Below are 22,801 nucleotides of genomic sequence, written 5' to 3'. Positions count from 1 at the left end.
TACTTTTGTTAAATGCATGTTGGTTGTTCATAGGGGTTTATACATGGCTAAACCATGTATACTGGTTAGTCAGTTTGATCATATATATATATATGTATATATGTATGATATATAGATATTTTATATAAATATATAGAGCAAATATATGTATACATACACATGTAATACTGCTGCAATGAATGTGGGTGTACAAGTGCCTTGATTATATCATGACTTAGATTCCTTCTGATAAAAATGCCCAAGTGGTATTGCTGGATTGTGTTTTCAAGTCTCAATGAGGTGCTTCTATATTCATTTCCATAGTAGTTACACTGGTTTACATTCCCATCAACAGTATCTTAGGGTTCCTTTTTCCCACATCCTTGCCAACATTTGTTGCTTATGTTCTTGACATGGCCATTCTGACTGGAGTAAGATTGAATCTCAATGTCATTTTGATTGTGTTTCCTTTAGGGTCAGAGATGTTGAGCATTTCTTCATGTATTCATTGGCCATTTGTACTTCTGAGAAGAATCTGTTGAGCTTATCCAGTTTATCAATTAGATTACTGATTTGGGAGTTTAGTATTTTAAACTCCTGTATATTCTGGTTATGCAACTTTTCAGATGTATATATTTGGTAACACATCTTGTCAGATGTACAAATATGGTAATACATCTTGTCAAATGTATAGCTGGCAAAGCCTCTCCTGGAGCTGTCTTTGCAGTCTAATGGCTGTCCTTTGCTGTGCACAAACTTTTAAGCTTGATGCAGTCCCATTTGTCAATCTTCACTCCCATTTGCTGAGCTACTGGAGTTAATGTTTTTGTTAAAGTTCTTTAGTTAATTGCTTAATATGATTGTGACAACTTAAAATATGGTAGAAGAAAGTGCCTTACTTTAAACTCACCTCTTTTGTTTGTTTTTAGTATCACCTTTTGCTATGATAGCATTTCTTTCACTGGATAGTTCCTTACAAGGATTACACTCTGTGTCTATTTCCATTGGATTCACAAGAGCTTTTAGAATGGTAATCCTAATTGCATTTAATAGTGCTTTCCAGTTTTTAAGTTTTTCTTTAAGTTTGCTTGTATTAGCAGACTCTACCCAATAACAGGATAATTTGCATATGGCAGGTCTGGCAGAATACAGAACATGCTTTATTGGAGACCGTCATTGTATCAGCAGTGCACTTGTTCTCCAGTGCAGACTCATGGTGGAACAGAAGTCTGAATACAGGAATCAGACTCTTGTTGGTAACTGTATTTTTTTAACAAGTGTTAGCTTTGTTGAAACATATTTCACATTATAAAATTATCCATTTAATATATACTGTAAAGTTGTATATAGTCATCATTTTTCTACCATCTCAATTTAATTTTAGAACATTTTATTTTTTAATGTTATTGTAAAGGTGATGTACAGAGGGGTTACAGTTACTAGAATAATTTTTAAATCCTCAGAAGAGACATATATTAAGAGTTAATCCTCATTCCCACTCTCTATTCATACCTACTCCAGATCCAACAACCACTTACCTGCATTTCACCTGAATGAAATATTATGTAATATGTAGTCTTCTGCATCTACTGGTTTTCATTTATATATTCCAAACATCCGTTCCTATAAGATGTATCATTATTTAATTATTTTAACTTCCAAATAATATTCCATTGCATAGATATGCCACATTTGGTTGACTTAATCATCAGATGATAGCAGATATTTAGGTTTTGTTTTTACATTTTATAGTTGAGAATATTGCTATGAATATGTCAATATATGTTTTTAGATGAACATGTATTTATTTCTTTTGAATATACATTACCATGGATGGAATTTTTGGTCATGTAGTAATTCCATATTTAACAGTCCAGGGTGCTGCAATAGTCTTATACAAGGACTGTACCTGTTTTTAGTGCCCGTTCTGGGGCTTGAATTCAGGGCCTACCCAACCCTGAACTGCTTTTTTTTCTTTTCTTTTTTTTTTTGGTCTGTCATGGTGCTTGAACTCTGGGCTTGGGCGCTGTCCCTGTGCTCTTCAAGGAGAGCTCTACCACTTGAGCCATAGCACCACTTCCGATTTTCTAGTGGTTTATTGGAGATAAGAGTCTCACGGACTTACCTGCCCAGGCTGGCTTTGAACCGCAGTCCTCAGATCTCAGCCTCCTGAGTAGCTAGGATTATAGGCGTGAGCCACTGGCACCCAGCTAACCCTGAACTTCTTTTGCTTGAGGCTAGCACTATATTACTTGAGCCACAGTACTACATCCAGCTTTTTCTGAATGGATTATTGGAATTAAGAATCTCAGGGACTTCCCTGCCTGGGCTGGCTTCAAATTACAATCCTCAGATCTCAGCCTCCTGAGTAGCTAGGATTACAGGCAAGAGACTGTACCTATTTTTTGTTTGTTTGTTTGTCAGTCAGGCCTGAACTCTGGGCCCGGGCACTGTCCCTCAGCTCTTCAGTTCAAGGCTAGTGCTCTACCACTTAAGCCACAGCACCATTTCTGGCTTTTTCTGCTTAAGTGGTGCTGAGGAATCAAGCCCAGGGCCTCATGCATGCAAGGCAAGCGCTCTACCACTGAGCCACCTTCCCAGCCCTGGCATTGTGATCTGCACTTCCAACCTCCACAAATGTGAGAAAATAAATTTCTGTTGTTTTAACCATGCCACCTGCCTTTTGTATTTTGTTATGGAAGCCCAAACAAAAAAAACATTTAAAAATACTTAGGATACTTTATATGCTGAAACTGACCTCCAGCTTCTGTTCCTGTTTCTTCATATCTAATTGAACTACATTGTGGTTGATAGGGCAATGTAATACCAATATATAATTCTCTACCTAATCCAGTCCAGCATGCTGCTCATTAATTGGAATAGGCTCTTGGATTTTTCTGCCTGAACTGGCTTCAAACCAAGATCCTCAAGTCTCAGCCTCCTGACTAGCAAGTATTATAGGCATGAATAAGTAGTTCCTGGCTTATAATTGGTTTATTAATGTTAACACCATTTACTAACTATAAGATATACTACAAGTAAATGCTTGATTTTTTAAAAATTAGCAGTAAAAAAATGAGGTCAGGTGTGTGTACATTTTCTTCTTTGTAAGATTCAAGTTGCTAACATTATTTTCAGAACATAAATTCTTAAGTTGCTATCTCATTATACTACATTTGAAATTAGGAATTATATACCCATTGACAATATATCTTTGTATTTAGAGCCCTAAGCTCTTTAATTTTAAGAAATCAGTTAATTTTTTATTTTGTTACTTTAGATTTTCACATTACTCCTCTGTAATGAAAGAACATAAAATATTTCTAATTCTAAATTGTTCAATTTAATATACTGTTTTAATGGTTAACGTTTGATAGTTATGGTGATTATTTTTACAATATCTAAAAGACCAAGGCAGCCCCATATTTTTTTTTGTGCCAGTCTTAGGCTTGAACTCAAAGCCTGGGCACTATTTTTGAGCTTCTTTTTCTAAAGGCTAGTGCTCTATCTCTTGAGCTATGGCACCACTTCTAGCTCTTTCTGAATAGTTTACTGGTGATAATAGTCTCACAGACTTTTTTGCCCATGCTGGCTTTGAAACAGTCTTCAGATCTCAGCCTCCTGAGTAGCTAGAATTATAGGTATGAGCCTCCAAAACCTGGCACCCATATCTATTCTAAAGAATAAAATGATCAGTTTACCTCTTATTTCATTTTCAGAAAAATACACCTAAATAAAAAAAATTGAGATGACACAATGTAGTTAAACCATGTATAAAATGCACCCACTCTTCAATTATGGAGAGTGGGCAGAAATATCAAATTGTTCCTTGGGTTTATTTAAGAAGATTTAAAAGAAAATTAGAGAGCTGCATCCCATAGTTTATGAAATTTCTCTCTCCCCTTACTTTAAAAGTATATATAGAGAGACTGTATATAGTTTTAAATGATTTTGTACATTTTGTAAACACAAGCATGAATTAAATTTAGATGCTTAGCTCAGAGACTCTCAGGAGTTATTTGGCTAAATGATATACATTTACATCCTTTTAGGCACTATACAGACTAATGGCATACGAATCTTAATGTTCAGAATTTGAAATATTTTTATAGTTGTTAGGTTCAAAACTTTTTTCAGGGTAACAAGTTTGACAAGAAATGTACTTATTACCTTACTTATGTAACTAACCCCTCTGTACCTCACCTTGACAATAAAAAATAATAATAGAAACTTTTTTCTTAAGGACTTTGTTTTTTGTTTTTTGTTTTTTTTGGTCATGGGGCTTGAACTCTGGGCCTGAGCGCTGTCCCTCAGTTCTTCAGCTTAAGGCTAGCAGTCTACCACTTGAGCTACAGCACCACTTCCAGTTTATTCTGGTGGTTTATTGGAGAAGAGTCTCACAGACTTTCCTGTCTGGGGTGGCTTTGAACCATGATCTTCAGATCTCAGCCTCTTGAGTAGGTAGGATTACAGGCATGAGCCACCGGTGCCCTTCAGGACTGACATTTTTTACTCTAGAAAATTTCCTATTATGTCATCAGAAACATTAGTTTTAAACATTTTCTCCATAAAAAACCACAGTAATCATCTAATTGAGACTATGTTATATATGCAAGAAACAAATATGTTTTACTTGGTATACTTAAATTTACTTGTGAATTGATGTCCAATATCCTTATAATTGTTTATAAAGATACTGTTTATATTGTGCTTTTCCTTATTTAAGAACAAAAAGATTAAGGATAGACCTAATTTTGGTAAATTTCCTGAATTTGCATTATTTTTACACAAATCCTATGAGTGTGTAAGAGGAGTGTTGTCTTTTAAAACTGTACAAATCTGCATGTTTTCCTTGACTTTCTTGTGGCTTAATGTGTGGCTTGATTTTTGTTGTTGGTGTTACTTGAGTGTTTTCTTCTTAGAATGAAATGAACTCTAAAATTACAGAAAATATTGTCCTCTAATTTAGTATCACATTATTTACTTTGTGCTCATTAATTCTCCACTATAACAATTTGAAGGTACTCTAACTTGCTACAGCCTTGGTATTTCTGGGTAGACACATGTCTATATCATTATTATATTCCTAATTGTTATACATTTGCTTCAACAAACCTTTAACTAGGTAAATATTACAGAAGTTGTCTTTCTCTTTGAAGCTTGGGTATCCAAGTACAATTATGCTATCAATTTTGGACTTTTCTTTTTGAAAGTCTTTAGTAATCCATACTGACCCTATTGGTCTCTGGACACAGTGTTTAGTTAACCTTAGTCCATAATATTGACAACATATTGATTCAGCTTTTTTTCCTATGCTTTAATTTTTTATTAAATTATTTGAAGCAATTTTAATAATTTTACATTTAACTATAAAGTTAAGTACTGCGTGTCAGTGTCTATTTACCATAGAGGCAGCTAGTCCTCCTCTGTAAGGAGATTATAATTGTAAAAGTCTATGTTCTGAAAACCACACTCTTGCTTGTACAAAATGGTAAGATTGCCTCTTGTTACATCAGATTTTGAGATCTGAGAAGAGGACAGAATAATACAGAGAATAGGAAGAAGGCAAGACCTTTATTTTTTTTGCCACCTACTAATGTATGAATGCTTGTTGGCTTTTCCCGAAGTTACTTGCAGTTTTAAATTCTTAAAATTCACAGATGTTTTCCAAATCCCTCTGTTCAGTTATATCACAATGCAATGATGGCTTTTAAAAAATGTTTTTTGCACACTTACATCCATATGTCCTCTGCAGTTTGCACATAATCGAGGTAGTGTCAAATATGTCTAGATTGTTTGAAAGTTAGGACGAGGACCTTTCTCTAATGGTTTTTTTCCCCTCTCTCTCTGTCTTTTGTGCATTTTTATATGACTTAAATGTTTTCCTTTTTCTTGTAGATTTGTTGTAAATATTCCAGCTCTAGAACAAATGAATCAGATTTTACACATCTTGTTTATATTTTTGCCCTTTCTGTGGGCACTCGGGACTCTGCCCCCGCCTGACGCACTTTTCTTATGGGCAGTGGAACAAGTTTTACAGTTTGGCCTTGGAGGCTCACCTATGTCAACCCGCCTGAGGTAAACTTTTTTTTAATACTGAAATTTTATATAAATTTCCTAAAGAATATGTTTCTTTTCTAGTAAATCCCTTCTTTCTTTCTCTAGGTTATTGGTAATGTTTACCATTTCTGCTGGAACAGCTGTAACATCATATTTCATTCCCAGCACTGTTGGTGTGGTTCTTTTCATGACTGGACTTGGATTCTTACTGAGCCTTAACCTGAGTGACATGAGTATTGTCTTCAAACACAGTGTGACCAGACACAGAGTAGAAAACAAATCTCAGCCTTTCCCTGGGGATTCAGAAAAACAGTTTACATGGAAGCAGTGCCTCATGTACATCATTATTTTAGTCGTGGCTCTTTTAGAAACAAGCTTGCTACATCATTTTGCTGGTTTCTCACAGATTTCCAAAAACAGCTTCCAAGCTACTATTGGCTATATTTTGGTGGTAATACTTATAATACTATGGATACTTAGGGAAATTCAGAGTGTCTATATCTTTGGAATTTTCCGAAACCCTTTCTATCCAAAGGATGTGCATACAACTGTGACTATATTCTTAGAGAAGCAAACAAACCTTCTGAAGATTGGTGTTGTCAGACGGATTTTGCTAACCCTAGGTAGGGAGATAAAAGCACCTAATCTTGTGTTATAAACTATCTTGGAAATATTTTTTAAGTATGATTAAATTCCCATTTGTGTAGTAGTATACTGCATACAAGTGATTTTTCTTTTTATGTTTGTATCAGTCACTTGCATAAGGGTATTTCATTTTTAACATGTCCATTTATGTATGCAAGACAGTGTATCTTGATCAGAATCACTCCATCATTTTCCTTCCTCTCACCTCCCTCTTTTTAAAGCAGTCTACATGTTTCCTTGTTCCTTTTTCACACATGTACCTAAATATACTATATATATATATACTATATTCACCATCCCACTAGTACTTATATCCCAGGACATGTTTCTGCTTTCTAATACTTACTTTTGTTAAATGCATGTTGGTTGTTCATAGGGGTTTATACATGGCTAAACCATGTATACTGGTTAGTCAGTTTGATCATATATATATATATGTATATATGTATGATATATAGATATTTTATATAAATATATAGAGCAAATATATGTATACATACACATGTAATACTGCTGCAATGAATGTGGGTGTACAAGTGCCTTGATTATATCATGACTTAGATTCCTTCTGATAAAAATGCCCAAGTGGTATTGCTGGATTGTGTTTTCAAGTCTCAATGAGGTGCTTCTATATTCATTTCCATAGTAGTTACACTGGTTTACATTCCCATCAACAGTATCTTAGGGTTCCTTTTTCCCACATCCTTGCCAACATTTGTTGCTTATGTTCTTGACATGGCCATTCTGACTGGAGTAAGATTGAATCTCAATGTCATTTTGATTGTGTTTCCTTTAGGGTCAGAGATGTTGAGCATTTCTTCATGTATTCATTGGCCATTTGTACTTCTGAGAAGAATCTGTTGAGCTTATCCAGTTTATCAATTAGATTACTGATTTGGGAGTTTAGTATTTTAAACTCCTGTATATTCTGGTTATGCAACTTTTCAGATGTATATATTTGGTAACACATCTTGTCAGATGTACAAATATGGTAATACATCTTGTCAAATGTATAGCTGGCAAAGCCTCTCCTGGAGCTGTCTTTGCAGTCTAATGGCTGTCCTTTGCTGTGCACAAACTTTTAAGCTTGATGCAGTCCCATTTGTCAATCTTCACTCCCATTTGCTGAGCTACTGGAGTTAATGTTTTTGTTAAAGTTCTTTAGTTAATTGCTTAATATGATTGTGACAACTTAAAATATGGTAGAAGAAAGTGCCTTACTTTAAACTCACCTCTTTTGTTTGTTTTTAGTATCACCTTTTGCTATGATAGCATTTCTTTCACTGGATAGTTCCTTACAAGGATTACACTCTGTGTCTATTTCCATTGGATTCACAAGAGCTTTTAGAATGGTAATCCTAATTGCATTTAATAGTGCTTTCCAGTTTTTAAGTTTTTCTTTAAGTTTGCTTGTATTAGCAGACTCTACCCAATAACAGGATAATTTGCATATGGCAGGTCTGGCAGAATACAGAACATGCTTTATTGGAGACCGTCATTGTATCAGCAGTGCACTTGTTCTCCAGTGCAGACTCATGGTGGAACAGAAGTCTGAATACAGGAATCAGACTCTTGTTGGTAACTGTATTTTTTTAACAAGTGTTAGCTTTGTTGAAACATATTTCACATTATAAAATTATCCATTTAATATATACTGTAAAGTTGTATATAGTCATCATTTTTCTACCATCTCAATTTAATTTTAGAACATTTTATTTTTTAATGTTATTGTAAAGGTGATGTACAGAGGGGTTACAGTTACTAGAATAATTTTTAAATCCTCAGAAGAGACATATATTAAGAGTTAATCCTCATTCCCACTCTCTATTCATACCTACTCCAGATCCAACAACCACTTACCTGCATTTCACCTGAATGAAATATTATGTAATATGTAGTCTTCTGCATCTACTGGTTTTCATTTATATATTCCAAACATCCGTTCCTATAAGATGTATCATTATTTAATTATTTTAACTTCCAAATAATATTCCATTGCATAGATATGCCACATTTGGTTGACTTAATCATCAGATGATAGCAGATATTTAGGTTTTGTTTTTACATTTTATAGTTGAGAATATTGCTATGAATATGTCAATATATGTTTTTAGATGAACATGTATTTATTTCTTTTGAATATACATTACCATGGATGGAATTTTTGGTCATGTAGTAATTCCATATTTAACAGTCCAGGGTGCTGCAATAGTCTTATACAAGGACTGTACCTGTTTTTAGTGCCCGTTCTGGGGCTTGAATTCAGGGCCTACCCAACCCTGAACTGCTTTTTTTTCTTTTCTTTTTTTTTTTGGTCTGTCATGGTGCTTGAACTCTGGGCTTGGGCGCTGTCCCTGTGCTCTTCAAGGAGAGCTCTACCACTTGAGCCATAGCACCACTTCCGATTTTCTAGTGGTTTATTGGAGATAAGAGTCTCACGGACTTACCTGCCCAGGCTGGCTTTGAACCGCAGTCCTCAGATCTCAGCCTCCTGAGTAGCTAGGATTATAGGCGTGAGCCACTGGCACCCAGCTAACCCTGAACTTCTTTTGCTTGAGGCTAGCACTATATTACTTGAGCCACAGTACTACATCCAGCTTTTTCTGAATGGATTATTGGAATTAAGAATCTCAGGGACTTCCCTGCCTGGGCTGGCTTCAAATTACAATCCTCAGATCTCAGCCTCCTGAGTAGCTAGGATTACAGGCAAGAGACTGTACCTATTTTTTGTTTGTTTGTTTGTCAGTCAGGCCTGAACTCTGGGCCCGGGCACTGTCCCTCAGCTCTTCAGTTCAAGGCTAGTGCTCTACCACTTAAGCCACAGCACCATTTCTGGCTTTTTCTGCTTAAGTGGTGCTGAGGAATCAAGCCCAGGGCCTCATGCATGCAAGGCAAGCACTCTACCACTGCCCCACCTTCCCAGCCCCAGATTGTACCTTTTTATAGTCCTGTTAGCAGTGTATGAGGATTCCCTTTTCATTGTAGCCATACTCAGTGGTATAAACTAACTATTCCTGTTATGATTTTCATTTACATTTCTCTGATTGCTAGTGATGCATCTTTTTAATGTACTCACTGTCATTTGTCTTTGTGGGGTTTTTATTGTTGTTATTATGTTTCATTATGGGGTTTTTTGGTGCCAGTATAGGGGCTTGAGCTCAGAGCCTTGTGCTTTCACTTTTTTTTTTTTTTTTACTGGAAGTGTTGCTTTAACACTTGAACCACACCTTCATTTCTTGCTTTTTGCTGGTTAATTGTAGATAAGAGCCTCATGGACTTTTCTGCATTAGCTGTCTTTAAGCCTTGGTTCTTAGATCTCAGCCTCCTCATGAGCTAGACATGAGCTTACCAGCACCCAACTTAGATTTTTGGTTATTAAACCAATCTTATGTGTCTGACATAAATCCTATTGATCATACACTACAATTCTTTCCATGTTATAGAATTCAGTGGCTGTTTATCTTTTTTGTTTTGTTTGTTTTGTGCCAATCCTAGGTCTTAAACTCGGGGCCTGAGCACTGTCTGAGCTTTTTTTTTTTCAAGGCAAACATTCTACCACTTGAGCCACAGTTCCACTTCTGGCCTTTTGGTAGTTAATTAGAGATAAGTTTCATGGATTTTCCGGCCAGATTGGCTTACTCAGCTTCCTGAGTAGCTAGGATTACATGTGTGAGTAGCTAGTATTTTATGTCATCTCTATTTGTAAGATACACATGCACGCATGGATACGTGGATTTGTTGACATATATTTTTCACCTTTAAAGTATAGGTAGTAAGTACTATATCATTTTCTTTAATGTTACTTATTTTGGGGGGGGGGTGCTTAGTAGGGTTTGAACTTGGGAATCTGTGCTTGTTAGACAGGTGCTCTATCCCCAAGCTACACATCCATCCTTCTTTTCACTAGTTATTTTTGAGATAGTCTGTTGTTGTTTTGTTTTGTTTTGTTTTTATGTGGCATACCCCAAGAATACAATCTGCATATTTAGGCTTCCCATAAAAAGTGAGATGACAGGCATGTGCCACTACAGCCAGCTTTCTATGTTGAGATGAAGTCTCTAGGTTTTCTAAATAGGCTGGCCTGGAACCACAATCCTCCCAATCCTAGCTTCCTACTTAAGTAGTATAACAGGTACATGCTACTGCATCCAGCCATCAGTTGAGAAAGGGTCTCACATGTGTGCCGGGCTTGCATAGAACCACACTCAAGTCTCCCAAGGTAGCTAAGATTATAGGCTCTAGCTACCAGTACCCAGCTTACATTTCTTACTTTCTTACCTATAGTCATATATGTTAAATTTATGGTTGTAGAAAGTTTTAATAAAGAATACATGTAAGGGCTATTTCCCACAAAATATTTGGGGAAATAATAAAATTATATATGTTTAATGCAGTCTTGAAAATTCATGAAAATCATGAAAAATTTTAAAAAGAAATAACTTTTCTGTTTCTACAGGTTGGTATCTTTCGTGATCGCTTGATTCAGTTTATCTCTAAATTGCAGTTTGCTGTGACTGTACTTTGGGCATCATGGACAGAAAAAAAACATCGAAAATCAGCTACCACTTTGTGTTTACTCAACACAATCTTCTCTCCATTTATGTTGGTCATCATAGCTTTTTCTGCATTACTCTCTTCTCCCTTACTCCCCCTCTTCACCCTGCCTGTGTTCTTGGTGGGGTTTCCCCGACCTATTCAGAGTTGGCCAGGAGCAGTAGGTACTGCCGCATGTGTGTGTACAGACACAGTGTATTACTGCCAGATGGTCCCCAGGCTGGCCGCTGCATTGCAAACTGCAATGGCAGCTGGGAGTTTAGGTGAGTAAATGACCTCACTTACTAACGTATATTTAAGTATGTAAAAAAGGAGATAAACAGTGATCCAACCATATAATACATTCCAATACTTGTACACATGTGTACAAGTATTGTACATGTATGTGTACCACATAAATGAAGTACAAAATTGAATTTTATTGCTTGCTTCTTAATTTAAGCTGAAGTTATAAAGTAATCCTTAGGGAAATTTTTCATTCAGGTGACTTGACTATTTTTGGTAGTACTGGGGTTTAAACTCAGGGCCTCATACTTGCTAGGCAGGTGCTGTACCACTCTGCCAGGTAGTCCCTCCCTCTTTTTTTTTTTGGAGGTTGTGGGGCTTGAACTGAGAGCCTGGGCACTGTCCTTGAGCCTCTTTGTGCTCAAGGTTTGGTGCTCTACCACTTGAGCTACAGAGCCGCTTCCGGTTTTGGAGAGTGGTTAATTGGAGATAAGAGACTCATGGGTACTTTTCTGCCTGGGCTGGCACTGAACCACGATATTACAGGTATGAGTCACCAGCGCTCGACATCTGCCAGCCCCTTTTTGTGTTGGTTATTTAATCAGTCTCACCTTATACCCAGGCCAGCCTAGGCATACTAGTTCATACAGTGAATTATCAACAGCAGTTGCAATGCTCTTATATTTGTTCTTCCTTGTGTCACTTAGAAAATGGGCTCACAGCACCTCACCCAGCTAAATAGTCCAGCAGACATTATTTTGCCAAGACTTCATCTCTCCATCTCCCATGTAGCTCGGATTACAGACTTAAGCCATTGTGGTTGGCCTGATTTGACAGTTAAAAAACAAACATTTTCTTTCATTAATTAAGTTTACAGGACCTCCAGTGAAACATAAAAACACCTTTACACTCAAAATTTATAATGAGTTCATGTCAAGTAGATATAGTAGCATAAAGAGTAAAAACTAGCTGGCTTATAGACACTCTCTATAATACTCCAATATTAGGCTTTTAAAAAACAAAGCAGATGTTCAGTATGTTTCTATTGTTTGCTCAGTCAAGCACAATGGAAGATTCTTAGCAGGTTTGATGGTTCCAAAATACCAGCCAATGTCCAGCCTGTAGGCAGAGCTTTGGAAGGATAGCAGACAGCCCTCTTCTGTTAAATATGCTAACTATGTGAAAGGAGTAGGCTTGCACAAAGATTATTTCTGTAGCATTATTTCAAGTAGCAAAAAATGGAAGCCTCTAAAGTATATATCAACAAGTAGATAAAGGTTCAACTATATTCATATAATGAATTATCAACAGCAGTTACAATGAATGAACTTGAACTGTTTGCAGCTTACCTGAATAAATCACAGAGATAGGATGTTGAAAAAAAAAACTAAATTCAAAAAATGCTTTACAAGCTGTGGCTCATGCCTGTAATCTTAGCTACTCAGGAGGCTGAGATCTAAGGATCCTGGTTCTAAGCCAGCCTGGGCAGAAAAGTCTGTGACACTCGCATCTCCAATAAACTATTAAGAAAAAGTTGGAAATGGTGCTTGGGCACAAAGAAGCTCAGGGACAGCACCCAGGCCCTAAGTTCAAGCCCCAGGACTGGCCACAAAAAGTGCTTTACATTGCAAAATATAAGAAGTTTATGTAAAAATTTAAAACCACAAAACAATGTTATTTATATACATGTATACTAAAAAGATCCAAACTGTTTCAAATCAGCCTTAAATTGGCTTATACTTTGTTTCCTACTATACTTCACATGTACTTACCATTTTATTCAAGTTCTAATTTTTGTTTATCTGGAAAAGCTATATATATTTTATATATGATAATATGTACATATATTTAGAAATATATATGTAAGCTGTTCCTACTGCTTATACAACGCTTACTTAATGCCTCCTGATAGGCAATTAATGGTTGTTTTTGTTACTAACCTAATTAGAGAATCAAAGATAGGAGTCAGTTCTAGACGTGTCATCAGTTTTGAAGATTCATATGGCAAAACCACTTTTTTTCATATTTTTCTATTTTGTTTTAGGTATCCTCTTACCTGGATCTCATTACATGGGCCGTTTTCAGGATCGTCTGATATGGATAATGATTCTTGAATGTGGCTATACTTATTGCTGTATTAACATTAAGGTCAATGTACATTTGAAACTTCTTTCCTATTTTATAATATATATGTAAATTTTTATTTGTTATATACACATATTTACACATCAGATAATCCCATAAGAAATTCTTTCACTTTCTTGTGAAAACACCTATTGGCTTTTAAAGGTCTATTTCAATAAACATATATTGATAGCTCACTAGTACTGATTACATAATTGAGCATGATAACAAAACATACCTTTTTTCCTTTTCTTTCAGTCCTATTCTTGTTAGCCATATCCAGCAGAACATCTCAAAAACACGAATCAATAATGGCTAGCTCATATCATAAAGGCTTTTTCAGCTTAATAAAACCATCTTCCCACCCTATTATCTGTACCTGTTTTTCTCCTTTAAGAGTAAAATTCCTTACTATGTTATCTCTTATTTCATTTTCCTGTTCCTTACTCCAGGATTTTACTCCTGGATATTACTCCAATGATACTGTTCTTGTCAAGGTCATCACTGACTGTCACATTGCTACTCAATATCTACTCTTAGATTCGTCTTTCTTCAACTGTCAGCAGCATTTGACACAGTTCTTCTCTCTTGCTTCATAGATTACTCTTTACTCTCCTTTCCTGGTTCTCTTTTTCCTTGACTTCATTACATCAGTGTTCTCATTCCTAGAAGTCCTTGCAGAAAGTGTACCATTTTGGAGTTATGCTTGACTCTTTCTTTTACTTCTACACTCTACATTGAGACAAGAAATCTATTGGCTCTCCCTTTGAATTATATTCTTTATTCTGTCACTTTTTGGCACAATCTATACAGTAGAATAATGTTGTTGTTCTCATATAAGTGAGGTAGAAAGGCAAACCTATAATTTTAATTGTGCTTTTAAAAATAAAGCAATTTTGGGGCTGGGAAGGTGGCTCAGTGGTAGAGCACTTGCCTTGTATGCATGAGGCCCTGGGCTCGATTCCTCAATACCACATAAGCAAAAAGAAAAAATCTGGAAGTGGCACTGTGGCTCAAGTGGTAGAGTGCTAGCCTTGAGCTGAAGAGTTGAGGGACAGCACCCAGGCCCAGAGTTCAGGCCCCACGACCGGACCCAAAAAAAAAAAAAAGCAATTTTTTTTAGGAGGGTTTTGTTGTTTGGTTTTGTGTGTGTGTGTGTGTGAGAGAGAGAGAGAGAGAGAGTGAGAGTGGGGGCTTGAACTCGGTGCCTTAGCACTATGCCTGAGTTTTTTTTTTTTTTTTTTTTGTCAGTTAGGCTTGAACTCTGGGCCTGAGTGCTGTCCCTCAGCTCTTCAGCTCAATGCAACTTCCACTTTCGTGATTATTTATTGGAGATAACAGTCTCACGGACTTTGCTGCCCGGGCTGGCTTTGAACCCCAATCCTCATATCTCAGCCTCCTGAGTAGCTAGGATTACAGGCATGAGCCACCAGCGCCTAGCTTCCTGAGTTGTTGGGGTTTTTTCCAAAGCTTTTTTTGCTCTACCACTTGAACCATGGCTCCACTTATTTTTTTGGTGAAGAATCTCATAGACTTTCCTGCCTGGGTGGCATCAAACTGCAGTCCACAGATCTCAGCTTCCTGAGTAGCTGAGACAGACATCAGCCACCAGCACCTGCTTAAAAGATTTAATGTATGATTCAATTTTGACAATATAGTCTTATAAAATTATATTTATATTCCATTAAGTTTTTTGTTCAATTTCAAATATAATTTCCATAATTTCTTTTGAATAGTGATAGTATTTTCTTGTTTTTATTAGCTTTACATTAGTTATACAGAGGAGGATTTCATTGTTATACTGCCCATATTTATGATATATTCTAATTGATCTTAGCCCTCTGTCACTCTCCCCACATTATTTTTAATCTCTCTATCCAACATCAAATGTGTTAGCTAGGTGCTGGTGGCTTATGTGTATATTCCTTGCCACTCAGTAGTCTGAGATCTGGAGTCACAGTTCAAAACCTTTCCAGGTAGAAAAGTACAAGAATTACTAACAAAAAGCATGGCTCAAGTGATAGCCATGCAAGCAATCTGAGTAAGTACAATATTCGGAGTTCAAATCCCAGTACTGCCAAAAAAAAAAAAAAAACCCAAAACAAATAAAACAAAAGAAAAATGGTCAGGGGTGTAACTTCATACATTTTTAAAGTGCATAAAGTTTAAGTATAGGTCTTAGGGGGAGAAGGCACTCAACTCATGGAGTATACCACAAAATTAAGGAAAGTAATGGAAGGGGTGGGTCAAAGAAGAATGAGAATGATGAATGGGATGACACTGTGTTCATAAACTGCTTTGTTAAATAGTACCTCCTTTGTACTTAAAAATTAAGTATAGCTCTTAAAGAAATTTTGTCATTTTCTGTGTTTTTTGATGAAAATCTATGACATTTACCAAACTAATAACATTCTCAATATAATAAATAATCATAAAACTCGAGTACTTTTTATTTCTTCTTTAGGGGTTAGAATTGCAAGAAACAACCTGTCATACTATAGAAGCCCGAAGAGTTGATGAAGTATTTGAAGGTGCTTTTGAGCAAGAAGAATACACAAAAATATGCTCCTTTAATGAGCACTTTGGAAATATCTTGACACCTTGTACTGTTTTGCCAGTGAAAGTATATTCTGATGCCAAGAATGTCCTATCTGGAATCATTGATTCTCATGACAACTTAAAAGAATTTAAAGATGACCTTCTCAAAGTGCTTGTGTGGACACTTATTCAGTACTGTTCCAAAAGGCCGAAGATGCAGGAGAATATTCCTAAAACTGAAAGTAAAAAGGAAACACCTCTAATAACCTTGCCTGCTTTAAACAGTGAACCTCATCCCAAATCCCTGGAAGAACCAGATAGTTCAAGTTCTGAAACTTTCAATGACTGGTCTGATGATGGTAATATTTTTGATGATGAGCCTGCCATCACAAAAGGAGAAAAAGATCAATTCAGATTTGTACCCGGTACAAATTTGCCTATTCCAGGATCAGTGGACTCACAGAGAGTTGGCGATCATCCCTCAGGCACAGTTCCTGAAAATGATCTTTTCAAAATAATTATGTTAGGATACCCTGCTGTAGACAAAGGCAAACAAGGAAATACGACATATATCCCGCTGATAGAGTTCTCTTGTTCCCATTCTCACTTATTGAGCTTACCTCAAGAATGGATGTCTAGTTGTTTGCCCAGTTCTAAAGTGAAGGAAATGAGCTCAGTGTTTCCAGAAGACTGGTACCAATTTGTTATAAGGCAATTAGAATGTTTCTACTCAAAAGAAAATGCCTCAAGTTTACTAGAAGAAATTGCAAAGGATAAAGTTTTAAAAGACTTGTATGTTCGTATAGTAATGACTTGTTATTTTAGTTTATTTGGAATAGACAATATGGCTCCAACTCCTGGTCATATATTAAGAGTTTACAATGGTGTTCTGCCCTGGTCTAGTGCCTTGGATTGGCTCACAGAAAAGCCAGAACTGTTCCAACTAGCTCTGAAAGCATTCAGGTAACCCATTTTGATTATATGCAAATTGTATAATTGGCCCCCAAAAATCATTTTTAATTATCTAAAAGACTCTAATGTTTTAAATCACTTTCTTAAAAAGGAAAAACATGTTTATTTATGATGTATCTATAGCTTGGTTAATTTCTGCTTCCTTTGTTTCTTTTTGTTGTTGTCGTCATCAGTACTGTGACTTGAACTCAGGGCCTAGGCCCCATCCTATCCCTTAGCTGTTTCTCCCAAGGCTAGGACGCTACCTCTTGAGCCACTTCTGCCACTTACTTCTTGCTCTTTGTTGGTTAAACTAAATATTAGAGTCTCATAGACTTTCCTGCCTGGGCTAGCTTCTGTGATCCTCAGATCTCAGCCTCCTGAATAGCGAGGAGTACAGGTGTGAGTCATGGACACCCAGCTGCTTCCTTTGCTTTTTATGTGAAGTACTCTGGCTTACTGGATTTCTTCACTTCAGCTGCTTCATTTCTCCCTCAACCTTTTGTATCTGAAATATAGACTATTTCAATTCAAAGTCTTAAAAATATAGATTGAAAAAAATATTTTATCATGAGTTGATTTTAAAATATCTTAAAATTGTTTGGGTCTTCATTGTTTTAGGTATACTCTGAAACTAATGGTTGACAAAGCAAGTTTAGGTCCCATAGAAGACTTTAAAGAACTAGCCAACTGCCTTGAAGAATATGACAGTGACTGGTGCATTGGTTTAATATCTGATGAAAAATGGAAGGAAGCAGTTTTACAAGAAAAGCCATGCTTGTTTTCTCTGGGGTATGATCCTAATATGGTAAGGTTAAAAATATTTGTTAAATTTTCATATGTTAACCCTAAAGCTTAGAAATCAGTTCTAAAATATTTGAACTAACTGATAGATGATATAACATTATAGCTGTTAATTCTATAGCAGTTACAATTTCAGGAAATTTGTAATCATGACTTTAAAATCATAAGTTTATGGTCAAGATAGCTGGCCATGGTAGCACACACAGGAGGATCACAAATTCAAGACCAGCCTGGGCTACACCTTTGTTGGGTGCTGGTGGCTCATGCTTGTATCCTAGCTACTCAAGAGGCTGAGATCTGAGGATCGCAGTTTGAAGCCAGTCCAGACAGGCAAGCCCATGAGACTCTCATCTCCAATTAACCACCAGAGAATTGGAAGTGGAGTTGTGGATCAAAGTGGTAGAGCACCAGCCTTGAGCAAAAGAGCTCAGGAACAGCACCTAGCCCATGAGTTGTTATGTACAACAGCTAATCCGAAAGTCAAGTACATGTAACTTGCTATAAAGTCTTTAACAAGATGGATTGTATTCTGATGCCCAGTTCAAGTATAAGAATGATGTCTTTGCTTTTAATTCCCTGAAAGGAAATTAATTTGTAAATAGAGGATTCTTTGTTTTCTATTTTATTCCCAAAAGCACCAGGGTTTGAGTTCAAGGTTTTACCTCTTGAATCACACCTCTAGCTCTAATTTTTTTTTTTTGCTTTAGGTGATTTTTCCAGATAGGGCCTCAGTTTTTGCTTGAGACCAGCCTCTAGTGTGAGATCTTCCTGCCTACCTCCAAAACTGACTTATTGAGATAAAACTTGCTACCTCTTTTGTCTAGCCTGGTCTCCAACTGCCATCCTCTCTATTTCTGCCTCTTGTGTAGCTGTGATTGCAGGTGTGAGCCAGGATGTCTTGCTAATAAACTGCTAATAAACTACTGACATCTCTACTGTATTTGAAACAAAGCTAATCAGCAAGTATTCAGAGACTCCAAATAGAAGGTGTTAAGATTAAATGCTTGTTCTTATTATACTTAAAGATTTAATTCTTGAAGATTAAATTAAGATGAAATACTTGTTCTTATTATACTTAAAAGGTCATTTTTACACAATATGAAAGATTCAACCCTGTCGTGAGTTCTGAGTCTATCTAGCATTACAGGGTTAGGAGCTCTACAAATGCTCTCCCAAAGAAAAACTAATGGAAAAAAATTAAGAACTAAAGTACCAAAAATTATCCTAAAGGCATGAAGCAAATGAAGAAACATTAACTCTGGAAGATTAAATTCCTTTTTGGAAAATCCCAAAAAGGACATCAAGAAAGCAGTAGTTGGGCCAAGTCTCACCGCCTCCCCCCTCATCAAGGGAGAAACTCCATTCAGACTAAAACAACCAAAGTCACAGGATTCTCTCTCCCTTCTGCTCCCTACTGGAGGACTGTGTTCTCAGGAGGACCATTTTCTCATCCAGTTTCTAGCTACATGTTGCTAAAGTCAACAAGTAGACTCCCTTCTAGCCACCCCTTTGCACAAGGTAGAAGCTTTGTCTTGGGCATGCTATCACTGAGAATACTGATTGCCTACTCATAAGGCAGAAGTTCTGCATGGTAAGAGGCAAGATAAAAGTCATGTGGTTCCTGTTCCACTCCACTAAGTGCTCCTCTTCTAAACCAGGAGTGTCCAGATCCAGAACATGTAATTATATGAATAATTATAACTATATTATTGTGTCTGTAGCATTTATAAAAGTAATATGTCTAACAATATCACAAAAAGAAAAGAGAATAAAGCAATGTAAAGGTAACATTTCTATGTTTCACTCAAGTTAGTTGTAAATTAAAAATTGAGTTAGTAAGTTAAAACATGATAAACACCTGAGACTATTGCTGGAGAAGTGGAAAAAACATTAAAAGGAAATTTCAGTTACAAAATATTTACTTAAGGTAAAAGAAAGTCATAATGGAATAAATAAAGGTGAGACAGAAGACAAGGAAATAACAGATAAAATCTAACTATAGCAATTATAATATTAAATGAGAATAAATCAGAAGAAAGATTGCTGGGAAAAGTCAAATATGTAAATAAGAACATTAAATGGGAATGGATTAAAGAATCTAAATAAACGGCAAAGATAGACAAACACAATCCAACTATATGCTGCCCACATCAGACACACTCTATATCCAAAAACAAAGTTTAAAATAAAAAGATTGTCTTGAAAATAGCAACCTCAAGGCAATTGGAATATTTTAATAACAAAAAAGGTAGACTTTAAGAGAAAAACTATTACTAAAAGAATCAGCCCATTCTAAATACAATAATTATTGAAACATATATACAACTAGCACCAAGATTCATGAAGAAACAAACTGACAGAAATGTAGAGGAAAAAAACTGTAGACTTCCATACCCCACTTTGCATCATATAGAGAAATATACAAATCAACAAAAAATTATTAACCGATCTGAGCAGCACTCTAACCCAATGATGCCAAACAGACATCTGTGGAGTACCCCACCTTACACATTCAGTGCGCATAGAACATTCTCCAGGGTAATCCATGATCAATCCACATTCAATAAACCAAAAAGGATCAGTGTAATCCTTCATATATCTTCTCACCACAATTAAACAAAATAAAAGAAATGTAGCAAAGTTACAGCTATGTGGAGATTAACATATTCCTAAGTAATAAGTGGCTCAAAGAAGAGATCTAAAGAGAAATTGGAAAAAAGAAGATGCGTTAGCTAAAGATGAAGACCCCCATATATCAAAACATTGGGAATGGATTTAGGTACTGCTATTCTGTTGATTAAATGTTTTTAAGGTAATAAAATTAATTTTATCGTAAAGATAAGTAGCTTGTTTTTATCCTAAAGATAAGCTAATTTCGTGTGTGTCAGTCCTGGGGGCTTGAACTCAGAGCCTGGGCACTGTCTCTAAGCTTTTGTGCTCAAGGCTAGCACTCTGTACCACTTGAGCCACAGCTCTACTTCCTGCTTTTGTGTGGTTAGTTGGGAGATAAGAGTCTCATGGATTGCATTGTGTGTACATTGTGTGTATATTGAAAGCCTTGAAAGAAGGCTTACCTGTGATGGGGTTTTTTGCCCAAAGTCTAAAAACAAAATCTAAATGTAATCTCCTTTCTCTTTCTCCTCCCTCTCCTATTACATTTTAAAGAGAGGTTACACTGGCAGAGTGCTTACCCTTCAAGAACTATTAATCCAAGTTGGGAAGTTAAATTCTGAAGCTGTTAGAGGACAGTGGGCCAATCTCTCATGGGAATTGCTTTACGCCACCAATGATGACGAGGAGCGCTACAGCATCCAGGCCCATCAACTACTTCTAAGAAATCTCACAGTGCAAGCAGCCGATCCTCCCCTGGGATATCCAGTGTTTTCATCAAAACCTCTCCCGATACATTTGTGTTAGAGAGCCCCTTTTCACCTGCCAGCATCAGAGGAGGTGATACATGCAAAGCGGCAATGTCCTTTTTGTCATCTCACTAACATCCTGGTTGCCCCAAGGATGCCTGAGAAAGCAGAGCTCATTAAAATTGGTTCCTTTGACCATCTTAATGGTTAAAAAACCAGTAAGAATAATCTTATGTCCAACATAAAAGCTAGAATTAATTGGCCAATATTTGTGCTCTGTAGATTATCTTAGGCTTTGACAGTTAAGAAACATTTAAGATTAGTTACTAAATTTTTTATTGCTTTGTTAGATGTTTGATAGGTGATTTGCCTTACTTAAGTCAGCAGCTATGTAATTATATAAAAAGCATGCTTATCAGTGTTTTTAATGATAATGGATCCTTTTGAAGCTTAGCATAATGTATACATGTATTTATTTGAAATATAATTTTGTAGTATTTTCAAATGTTGTACTGTTTTATTTTTACATTTAGTATGATCTAAATGTTTCCATACAATATATTACTTTTATCATAATACAATTCAGAAACCTTAAAGACTTTTAATAAAATATCTCCAATAAAATGTTTCCTCTGTGTTCATTTTAGTTTTTATATTTCACGTTGAACAAGCCATTTAAAATGATGGATGAGCAACAGTTCAGCTGGAATGGCCTCTAGAAGCCTATATGTTGAAGTCTTGTTCCCCTGAGTGGCACTTTTGGGAGATGGAGGAACCCTTTAGCTTTGAGATCCTAGTGGAGATTCTAGGTCATTGGAAGCAAGCATGACCTTATAGGGGATAAGAGGGACGCTAGCACTTCTCTGTCTCCTTGAGACAAAATGCTTTGCTCTGCTACAAGCCCAGATCAATGAGGTCACTTGGTCATGAACTGAAACCTTCAAAACTGAACCAAAAGTAAAACTTTTCTAATTTGATTGTGTCTGGTATTTGTTCCAGTAATGGAAAGTTAACAGCAAGAGACAAAACAACCTGATCCAAAGACAAAAGGAAAACAGACCCACAGGGGACTAAATAATAGTGTTATTAAATATAGACTCTAGAATTGGTATTGTATGTTCGACTATACAAAACAAGATTGAAAATTTGAACAAAGAATTAGTCATTATTAAGAAGAATCAATTGTCAAATCCAAGAGTGTTTTTAAAAAATCAAAGCTGTTCACTGGTGGCACACCCCTATAATCCTAGCTACTCAGGAGGCTGAGATGTGAGGATCACAATTCAAAGCCAGCCCAGGCAGAAAAGTCTGTGAGACTCTTATCTCCAATAAACTAAAAAAATCAAGCTTAAAATTCAGTGAATGGGTTTCTCTTCAGTTCTCAGGATTGAACCTTGGGCCTTGTACATTCTAAGAGGTGTTCTACCACTGATACACACTCCAAGCTTCAGATTTTTAAGGAATATCAAATTACACAAGATACAAACATGGCACAGAAAAAAGCCAAACTATAATACATCATAAGAAAAAAGTACACAAAAAGTTGGTGTATGCCTATAATT

General features: G+C 36.2%; 1 protein-coding gene across 3 annotated transcripts in view; it reads left to right on the top strand.

Moving 5' to 3' along the window:
- Window positions 1–21,849, top strand: part of Pcnxl4 (pecanex-like 4 (Drosophila)) — a 32,138-nt gene extending 10,289 nt beyond the window's left edge. For 2 of the 3 annotated variants that reach the window (XM_013017141.1, XM_013017160.1), the window contains exons 3-11: window positions 5,878–6,057; window positions 6,145–6,662; window positions 7,936–8,036; window positions 8,143–8,262; window positions 11,141–11,501; window positions 13,508–13,611; window positions 16,052–17,088; window positions 17,698–17,884; window positions 21,046–21,849. In XM_013017141.1, the coding sequence (XP_012872595.1) occupies window positions 5,878–6,057; window positions 6,145–6,662; window positions 7,936–8,036; window positions 8,143–8,262; window positions 11,141–11,501; window positions 13,508–13,611; window positions 16,052–17,088; window positions 17,698–17,884; window positions 21,046–21,297 (2,860 nt within the window). In that variant the 3' untranslated portion in view covers window positions 21,298–21,849. The remainder of the gene's footprint in view (window positions 1–5,877; window positions 6,058–6,144; window positions 6,663–7,935; window positions 8,037–8,142; window positions 8,263–11,140; window positions 11,502–13,507; window positions 13,612–16,051; window positions 17,089–17,697; window positions 17,885–21,045) is intronic. The other variant, XM_013017150.1, reaches the window with a different exon arrangement.
- Window positions 21,850–22,801: the final 952 nt, after the last annotated feature.

The sequence above is a fragment of the Dipodomys ordii genome, unplaced genomic scaffold (assembly GCF_000151885.1).
Source record: "Dipodomys ordii isolate 6190 unplaced genomic scaffold, Dord_2.0 Scaffold2, whole genome shotgun sequence".
NCBI classification, from domain to species: domain Eukaryota; kingdom Metazoa; phylum Chordata; class Mammalia; order Rodentia; family Heteromyidae; genus Dipodomys; species Dipodomys ordii.
This window is presented reverse-complemented; position numbering and strand designations above follow the sequence as displayed.